This window comes from Barbus barbus (assembly GCF_936440315.1).
Source record: "Barbus barbus genome assembly, chromosome: 5".
Taxonomy (NCBI): Eukaryota; Metazoa; Chordata; class Actinopteri; order Cypriniformes; family Cyprinidae; genus Barbus; species Barbus barbus.
Genome location: NC_136733.1, coordinates 18,327,891 through 18,338,627, shown reverse-complemented (window position 1 = coordinate 18,338,627; position 10,737 = coordinate 18,327,891). Strand labels below are relative to the sequence as shown.

General features: G+C 35.7%; 1 protein-coding gene across 1 annotated transcript; it reads left to right on the top strand.

Moving 5' to 3' along the window:
• Positions 1 to 7,826: 7,826 nt before the first annotated feature.
• Positions 7,827 to 9,244, top strand: gpsm1a (G protein signaling modulator 1a). The gene is made up of 2 exons (XM_079415921.1): positions 7,827 to 8,200; positions 8,324 to 9,244. The coding sequence occupies exons 1-2, from the start codon at positions 7,889 to 7,891 to the stop codon at positions 8,507 to 8,509; spliced, it is 498 nt and encodes a 165-aa protein (XP_079272047.1). The 5' UTR covers positions 7,827 to 7,888; the 3' UTR covers positions 8,510 to 9,244.
• The last annotated feature ends 1,493 nt before the right edge of the window (positions 9,245 to 10,737 follow it).

Below are 10,737 nucleotides of genomic sequence, written 5' to 3'. Positions count from 1 at the left end.
AGCACTTGCCTTTGTTTCTTAATTACTTCATGCATATTCCTTTGCTTCCTCTCGTCCTCTCGCTGTGCTTCTTTCCTCATTTGCAGCACATTTCTCCTTCTCTCAACGGCCTGGTGATGCATATATTCCTGCAGCTCTTGGATATTATGTCTAAGTTGGCTGTTTGATTTCATTTGGCCGTCATTTTCTTTACCTGCAACTAGTGGTTTAGTTGTCTTTGTAATGTCGCAGTTTTTAACAAATACTTCTGAGGTGGAATTTTGAGATGGAACTGCTTTGACCGGGTATGAAGAAGCTGCGTGGCTTATGAATGTCTTTCCAGATGCTGGAGAATACAAGATTTGAGCTTGAGATCTCAAGGGGCTGGGATGCTTTTTAGATGAATTCTCATCCTTTTTCATTTGGTTTGAACTAAGGCCTCCATTTGTTTGAGCATTCAAAACAACTAATTGTTGAGAAACCTTGTTTGACCAGTCTTTCTGATCTGTAAAGAAAATGCATGCATGAGAAGTGTGCAAATTTAAAAGACTGCAAAGATGCTAAATATGATTTAAGCATGCATAAGATGCTGAGTTTGATTCTGTGTGCCCACTTATTGCAATTGAATTATGGCCTACCCTTAATGCTGGCTCTTTCAGCCTGTGAAAAAGCATTGCAAGGTGAGTTCAAAATTAGTTTCACAAGCCCTTGGGCATTCCTCCAGGCGGATATGTACGTATAATGCTCTGCTGTAGGGAAACGAAGGAAAAGAAGTGCAAAAATTTAACATTTTTAGGGGTACAGTAGCTTGGATGGCCTGACGGTAAGAACATTTTCAGCAAACTTTCATTTTTGGGTGAACTATTCCTGTAATTAAAGGGCCAACTTTGTACTTTATCTACCCCTAAAAGGAGCATATTAGTATCTTCCCTTGTGAAAAATACGTGTGCTTAATTGTATTGAATGTGCACTTGTAGTGTACTTCAAATCCCAACTAAATGCTTGTAATTTAAAATATATATTTTCGTTTAATTGTAAATAAAATGCAATTAAGCATCTGAAACATCTCAGTTCTTTACTCTTGTGCCTCTTGTTCTTTAAATATATTAGTTTTAAATCAAATACTCTTTTTAAAAATATGCTTAAGTGTAATTCTTTTCACAAGGGTTAGTTTAGTAATCTGTACTATTAAGGTGCTACTATGAACCTTTTAGGAGTAAAAAAGGTGCTTTAAGATTTCCTTTTCCTTTCAAGGGTTGCTGCCCCAGTGACAAGCTGTTGTATCCCTATAAGGTGACGTTTTTGTACTTTTTTTTCTGAGAGTGTAGTTTTAATGCTTAATTGAATTTTTCTATTCTCTTACGTAAGACATTTAGTAGGTCAAGGTGCCTCGAAAGCTCTGAGATATTTTTATTTTATATTCTGGGTCAGGAAGCATTATTTTAAATAGCTTCCTCACGGGTCTCACCTCGGAGATCAGATCTTTGGTAGTCGGCGTTGGGTGAAAAACAGCTTACAGTGTTTTTCCTCACAGCCAATCTAATTACTCCACCTGTACCCGGTGATGCTTTTGCTTCTAGCAGAGGAGATTACATGAAATTGCATAGTAACTTAATTTAACACAGACTTGCACATCATCTAATTGATATCTGTTACCCCTATATCTTTTTTTACACATGTCCAGGCTTTGTAATATAAAATAAAGTTCAGTGACAATGCAGACCTTTGTTTGTCACCCTGCACATTTTTCTGGTAAGATGTTGTCGATCTTTCTCCCCAGGTGCTGGAGTTTCTCTCCTCAGTTTCTGTTGCTGGATCTTCATTCGTAGACTGTGTAAGGCTTTGGATGTAGGTAAATTTTTCTTCAAAAGCTCTGAACATGATAGTGAGTCTAATTTTGGCGAAAGAGTGTCATCTTGTGGAAACTTTTGGCAATGACTCATAATCTGCAGAACCTGAGCTGTCTTTGATGCGCTCGTTTTGGATTTGTTTGATAAATGCTCTTTGCAAAATCCTTTTTGCACAGATTTATTTGGATCAACTATATTTAAAGAGTCCAGGAGGAAAGTACACCCTGAATGTAGCACAGCGGATGAGTCACACTCTGACATGATCCTAACTGGGCTGAAAATGAGATTTTAACACTTTTAACACATACAAAAACTCTTCAGGAATAGAAAAATTCTTTAAACGTTAATCAAAGTATAAAAATCAAATATTCACCTGTAACAGAATGTATCTAAAGAACTTGAAGCATTCATGTTTGTTTCAAGATGTTTTTGTGCTCATGTCTTTGCATGCGGTGTTTCTGAAAGGAAAGCAAATGATAAATTCACACAGATTAAATAAAGGCTATAATTTATTATAGAATCATAAAGTAACTATTACAGGCAAAAATATTCTATTAAGTATAATTCACTTTTAAGAATAAATGGTTATTATTTCATATGCTTGCAAGAATACTATGAGTTTTATATAATGTTTTCATAGCCTAATGGTTTTGCCTTTTTAATAGCCTATTTAGGAGAAAATTAGCTCCATACAGCCACGATATCAAGTATAACACTTTCTCTATGGCAATCAGAGTGTACACTGAAAACAACCCCATAGGATTTAGCCTGTCCATATAGCCTATTGTAACTGAGATAGCAAATCCTATGTAAACTATAATTTAGGCCTATTATTTATTTGTTCAAATCACTCACATTCAAATAGCAAGTATGCTATGTCTATAGACAACATAACATTGCCCAAATGGCTGATTTTATATCGTTGCCTACAAACTACGTAAATTATTAGACCGAGTTCAACCCAAAGCCCCGAAAACACCAGCAAGCATAAACACAAAAATTAGAATAACATGTTATTTCATCAAGTATATTTAATCAAATTAAGCCATCCTACCTTTAAATTCGCAGGATCACAGTCATTTCAGCGTTCAGAGCGGTCAGTAACTTTGTTTACATCAAAGCTCCTAGTAACAGACTCAACTCGATAAAGGCAGAGTTATGGACTGGCGCTAAATGGAGCGCCAGAATTACACAACAACTAAGAGCAGGTTTCTGCAAGACTCGTGTTATTTTTTTTCTAAATGGACAAAGTTCTCTAGCGTTTTCAAGGTCATTGTCAATCTCCCATTGTTACGACTTGAACACAGAATCAGGAAATGATGATTAGCATTTTGTAGTTTCTAACACAACTAATTAATTAAGGTTGAGATGATGTAATGCATTTTTCACCAAAATGCATGATTTGTCTGACAGAATGTAAAACAAAAATACAACATTACTTAAAAATTTTAAAATAAGGTTTCAACGCATTTAGTATTGATAATAATAGGCATCTGATTAGGGGGAACCCAGGTGCACAAGTGCAGGCATCCTGCTTGCAGTCATGCTGGGTGCTTCAACAATCGTGTGTTCTTGCCCTTACAGCCATTCAATATTAGCACAGAATCTATTTTCATATAATGTCAAGTAATTCTGCCTTTCTAATTTTGGATACACTAACATAGTATGCTCTCAGATAGATAGTGTGATGCACTTGTTTGCACAGTGTTATAACACATATGCTGTATCACATTGTCTGGGGAAACAGGAAAGTTTGAATCTATTTATGATGCTTTTGTGTATGATAGCTGAATGGACAGGTATGGCTCAATGGCTTTGTTCACAAAAGCTGATGGATTTTCCTATTTGGCAGAGCACTTACCTAATGGAGGGTTGAAAAGCTTCCTTCTGGCAGTGCATTTAAAAAGACGAGTGATGTTTGCTCTCACTCCAGCGGTGCGTCTAAAGAGCGTAAAAACCTTGTTGGCTTAATAGCGATATGAGGTTTCACAAATATATATTTTATGATAGGCCAAATCACAGGAAGTGTTACTTGGCCTATACAGAACATCTGTGAATTTTTTTAACATGTTAATGGATATGACAGTGACAGTGTATGTGATTTTTCAGGACATGTGGAGAGAAATAAATGTATACAAGTATTGATTTACATTAGTTGGAAACCCTATTTTGAGCTTTGGTAATCGTGACTGGCTCTGTGACTGGCACTCAATTTGCCCAGGTTCAAGTAATACAGTGTAATTTACTCTACAGGACCTATTGAGCATGCTAAATATAATGAACTGAGTAACAGGCTAGTAGGTAAAAATCATATTTCATACTAAAATTAAGTAGTGACTTACTTTCCTTAAATAGCAACTATAGTTCATGTTACTTTATTAGACTATGCAAACATTAAATGCATTTTACTGGATTCAGTGCATCTTGAACTTGTATTTTGTGTTGGATCTGGCAGCTTGATGTTCTTATTCAGTACATGTCTAGATGAAGTCCTGGCTGGTTTAGCTGTATTTAACAACTTTTGACCATTCAGTTGTTATCAGCAGGAAAAAAAAAAGAAAGAAAGAAAAAAAAAAAAAAAAACTCTATAATATTATTGTGTTGGTTAGCTATTTTCTGCACATTAGCTATAACATGATGTCTGTGCAAATGGATATTTAAACACCTGTCACATTTTTATCATCACATTTCTTATTGTGGCATTGTAATTTCAGAGAAGAAAAAAATAATACAGACATAACTGAAATGCTGGACACTGCTTATGTCTTGCAGGATGCAGGCTGCAGGACAATGCTCCCAATTTCAGGAATGTCCTACATTATGTCAAACTCAATCAGGTTTTAGACAAGGACACAGTATATAACTGCTGCAATGTCAGTCACTAATGATATCATCACTGCTTTGGATGATATATTTCTGCTCCTTTAATAGTGAAGAGGTGTTCCTCAAAGATCAATTTTGGAGCCAATTTTATTTTCTATCTATATAAATAAACTTGATAATAGAATTGAGTCACACTTTTATGCAGATGATAGTTTTATCTGCACTATGGCTACATTTATAGTGGCAATGGACTCTTTACAGAATGCTTTTAATTCATTTCAGACTTCTCTTGATAACTTAAAATTAGTGTTGAATGCTAAAAAAAAAAAAAACATGATTTTTACAGATTATCCAGATTATCATTAAGAAAAGTGGTTTTGGGAGTCCCCAAGAACAGATTCACATGCATGGAAGGTCAAAAAACACTTTCATTTTCTTATAATATGTATTTATGTTTACCCTATTTGCTCAACGACTCCCAAACGATTTGCTCAACAATTAATTTTTCCAAACCCCTCCTTTGCGTGATGCTAATCTGTAGTGATTGGTCCAATGCAGTGTTTGTGAGTGCAGTGCTGCTTTGTGTACATGTTGATGTCAACATGAAACTTGGGATTCGTTTTAAAAACGACTCGTTTCAATGATTCAGAGTCGACTCTTTCTTTTGGAGAGACAATAAATTTAGACATGATGTACTTTCAGATTTAAAACTTTACTTTTAAACGATAAAACTTGTGTTTCACACTGCATGAAAGGTCATTTAAAAAAATCCATAATAGGGGCACTTTAAATTATTTTAAGATTAAAACTTTAAATGGTATACAGCTTGAAAGGGTTGCATCTTATAAATATCTTGGTATCTGGCTCGATGATAAGATGATTTACAGCTGTCATATCGATAGCCTTTTTAAAAAACGTTTAGATGGCCTATTTTTCACACAGAGATAGGTAGATCTGCTTTTTCTAATTATGCTCATGTATAGAACGAGCTTCAAGGTACATTACATAAGGAATTTGTACCATCTCCCACTATATTTAAAAATATTTTAAAGTCTGTTTATATAGAACAGTGTACATGTTTTAATAACTGATTAGAATTTTTTTTTTTTTTTTTTTTTTTTATTGCATTTTGTGTTTGTTCATTGTGCGATGATATGTTTGTCTTTGTAACTTTGTCCTTTGCTTCCTATCCTGACCAGGACTCCCTGGTAGAAGAGATATTGTATCTCAACGGGACCTGCCTGGGTAAATAAGTAAATAAATCAAATTTTGCCAGGTGTATTTTAGTCTTGGTTGACTAGATGTGCTATGCACACTGTATGGACTTGCTACTGCCAATAGATAAACATACACTCTGTTGTGAACATGTAAGATATGCTGGTGATGCATAAATAGGCATATATAAATCCCAAAGCAGATCTTTCAGATTGTTCAGTTCTCTCAATTTATTTTTGTAGGAGATTATACATTTTTTTTTGTATAAACTTAAAACAACAAATTGAGAAAACTGAAAAATCTGCTGAAGCTGGTTGCCTTAAAATTTTAAGTTGGCTCAATTTTTTTCTTTTTTTACAGTGGACTATTTCAGACTCTCTCTCTCTCTCTCTCTCTCTCTAATATATATATATAATCTGTCAATGAACTGCCTGCTACTGCACATGTAATGTATGGAACTTTATTAGAAAGTAGTGGAGAGCACTGATGAACAGGACCTGTTCTCGTAGCTGCCTGCTGGCTAGCACATGGAGTTGGACTGGAGGGAATCCCAAGAAAGACTGCTCTATTCCCCCTGGGGAATTCTAAATGGAGTGGCATTCATCCATTCATTTCAGACGAAGGGCCCCAGGCAACATTATGTTGCTTTGGTTTATCCCAGAATCATTGGTTATTGCCTCCTCCTTATGGTAGCTTCCAAGCAACCCCCTCCTCCTCGCGCTCTGCTGACAGTAGCTCAGCATTCCTTGAAACAAAGACATGAAAATGACAGATACATCAGTAATCTTGGCCACTGTATCCTCGTATAATTGTGCTCTAGTTTTCCTGACTGTGGAAAGAGAGAGGCAACTGATCCCCCAGGAGGCAATGAATGGAACTCAACAATGCAGGAATGCAAGCCAGTGTGTGTGTATGTGTGTGCACCAGACAGTGTGTGTTTTTGTTGGTGTGTATATGTCTGTGTTGGAGTGAACAACGGGAGCGAGATTTGGAAGCCGATTTCCAGTTCCTATAGCAACCATGATGTAAGCGGAGAGGGGCAACTGCGCCCCATTTCTCTCTATCGCTCCCCCCTCACTCTCATTTCTCTCCCTCTCCCCCTCGAAAAACAGTCAGCCCAGCACACAGGAAACCTGGGTGTGGAAGATAGGGAAGTCATCCTCATTTTGCTGGAATATAAGTCATTTTTTCTTGTATTTATTTTCTTTTTTTAATGTTTTTAAAATTTGCTAGCCGTTCAGTAACATGTACGTTTCAATCTTGGTAGAGAAAGGTCTGCTTGTCATGTCTGCCAAGAAAATCATTTAGTGCCAGAGGCTGTGGCAATTAGTGTATGGCTGTTTTCAGATGAAGTCCCTATAGAGAGCGCCTTTGTGAATTTTATTGCTTTGGGATTTTTTTGAAAAGGATAAAACTGTAAGTCATTTTAAAACTTTGTCATATGTAAAATATGTCATTCTTAAATATTGCATATCTAGTAAAATATCTCAAATGTTTTATGTGATGTTACATTTTATATTTATTAAAAGCTGTTTTTCTTTATTAGAATAAAGATTATTTAATGTTATTTGTTTGTGCTACTTCTAACACCAAATTTGAACTTTAATTAAAAATTGTTAACTCATTCAAACTTTTCTGGTCTCCAGTTTATGCATCATGCTAACTCTAAAATAAGTTATTATCCCAGATATATTTCACACCTAACTTTTCAGACTCACAGAAGTAAGTCTTCTTTAATAAAAGTTGTCATGTTTAAACATGTTGTCATGTTTGATGATCTAAATGTAGTTTTTAGTTCATGTTTGTATCATTCTGGAAACAAAAAAACATTGTTAATGAAATTGTTATACTAACATTCAGTTTCAAGTTGTCATGCTTCAACGTGATTCAAAATCAAGGATTTCATAAATCATTGCAAGAGTGTTTAATCTTTTGCTCTTTATTCTTTTTAAGGGTAAGTCCCAGTCACCTCTAATGAGGTCTGCCCTTTCACTGTACTCAGAGACCCCAGAAGCAGCGGCATGGAGAACCGGCGCTGCCAGCACCCTCAACAGCCCAATGTCCAGGCCCAAGAGGCCTCGTCTGGGCCCCAGTCCTCCATGCCCCAGTCCCCTTTACTGTCTGGAGCCTCCTCCCTCATCTCCCTCACCCAGACAGAGGAGTTCTTTGACCTGATAGCCAGTTCCCAGAGCCGCAGACTGGACGACCAGAGAGCCAGTATAGGGGACCGTTTGGGCATCAGGATAGCACAGAACAATGTGGGACACTTGTGCGAGGCATGTAGTGCACCGGAACCTAGTGACGAGTTTTTCAACATGCTCATAAATTATCAGGTAACACAATAGCAATTGAAATTTGATATCAGATGTGAGATGTACAAATGTGATTTACACTTACGTTACTCAGACGTCCTCTGTTTGCATGTTGTGAACTTTCTCACTTCTCTCCCCCTCCAGTCCTCCAGAATCAATGATCAGAGGTGCTCTTTGCCACCAGCACCAGACCCAGATGAAGACTTCTTTAGCCTTATTCAGAGGGTGCAATCTAAACGCATGGATGAACAACGGGTTTCTTTTCCTTCTGATGAAAATGATGAAACAGACTTAAATTATAAGTCCAAAACCTCTGAGGGATCAAGCTAGAGATTGTGGCACTTCTGGTGTGACTTCCACAAAGTCTTCTGCAAACTCTGACTCTCTGGCTGCACATTTTAAGAGATCTTCCAATGCTGGGGTTAGGGGGGTGTAATATAGGTTTATTTTAATTAGCAGGATTATATCATGTTGAATTGTTTCATATTTTACAGTCACCCTGAGGTGAATCCAAAGCCAACAGATGTGATTCAGAGGGAATGGAAACACTCACTTGTTTGTATGTTCCAACAATTGTTCTTTCACAAAAGTGTTTGTGCAGATTTCAAGCAAAGCAACATCATGGAAAACGATTAACATAATGCTTTCCAAGGATAATATTACTAACTATTGTCACACAACACAATATAGATCGGTGTGACAAACAACGGCAGCACATAATCTCCAAACAGGTGCGTGTTCATTTAACTCAAGTGGAAAGTGTGTTTCAGCACACACTGAATAGGAATTAACTGATACTCAGCAGATGGGAGCAATTGTATTTGACATGCCACTGAAGTTGAATGGCTCATGGATCAGTTCATGTGGTTGTCTAATTCTGCTAAGTAATATAATTAATACTAATAGTAACAGACTTCTTTCAGAAGACGTAAGAAAGGCTAAATCCATCTTTAGCATTAAAAAGTGTATAATTGTTAGGCTGTGAAAAGTGGATAGACTCATTTCAAGGTGTACTGTTTAACATGGCTTTTTGTTTCGTTGGAATAAAAGTGATGTTTTAGTATGATTTTAGTTTCTCTTTAATATTATTTTTCAGTGAGGATGATAGAATTTCTTTTTTTTTTTCAAATTCAGATTTTATGAATATGGGATCTCCTTCAAAAAGTCTAAAAAAATAATAATAATAAAAACACTTAAAGGGACAGTTCACCCTAAAAATGAAAATTTTGTCGTCTTTTAGTCACTCTCAAGTTGTTTCAAACCTGTATGAATTACTGGTAACACTTTATTTTAAGGTGTCCTTGTTACACGTTACATGTAATTTCTATTATAATAACAATTAATTATTCATAATTGCATGCAAATAACCCTAAAACAAACCTAATCCTAACTCTAACTAGAGTAAGTACATGTAGTTAATTAATATTACTCAGTACTTAAATGTATAATTACACTGTAACAAGGACACCTTAAAATAAAGTGTAACCAAAATGATTTATTCTGCTGAACACAAAAGAAGACCATTTAAATGAGTAACCAAACAGTTTCTGGTTTCAGAATTCTTCGAAATATCCCATACAGGTTTGGTTTACCTTGAGGGTGAGCGATTTTTGTGTGAACTCTCCATTTAAGGTTGGCTTGAACTTGTCTTAAATCAAGGCTATATTTTCTTTTAGTATAAATATATACAGATTGAGGTTTAAATATTCTGTGACCACAAGTCAGATTTCAAAAGTTTGAGAGGGCATTTAATTTCACGCAAAAACCTGTTTGTTTGTGCAGACACAACAATATTGGCTCAATCAGTTTGAAGTGGGATTATTTTCATTTAAAACTTGTTTGAGAACAATCGTCATTTTTGTAAGGAGCCACATGACATGCAGAAAAAAAAATCATCTTAATAATTTGTTGGCCTCACAATTTATTCATTTGTGGCCACATTGTTCTGAACTAATTCATCTTAACTGTTTAATTTAGTATGTCTAAATTTTGGCAGTGATTTAACTAAAACAAGGAACAAAGCAGCCTAGGACAATTTGGCCCCAATTTACGTAAAAATGAAGGAATGAAGTCATGAATGATCAATACTGGGTAGTTACTAATTAGAGGTATGCGTCCTAATTCGTCTTCTTTTTTTTTCTAAATTTGTCTATTTTGAATTTACTTTTTATAAAAATCCTGCTGCTTATATACTTTTGGAAAGTCTTCAAGTTTTATGGAACTGCACAGGTGACTAATTGCATGGAAAATTGAGAGGCCACACAATTAGTTTAATTTGTAATGTTTATGATTTAATTCATTATTAGCTTTTTATCACCTCAGCAACCCCCTGCAGTTATTTAAGGAACCTCAGTTTGGGAAACCCTGGCATATAGGCTAATGTTTAATGCACTTCATGATGTTGATAACAAGAGAATGGAAACATTGGAAACATTTTCTTACAAGTGAGGTGAAATGTAATCTAAAAGCTATTAAAAAAACATTCAAAATACATGATCTCATCCATGTGTGTAAACCAACAGATTACGTTACTAGCTACAATGTAATTTGTAATCTTT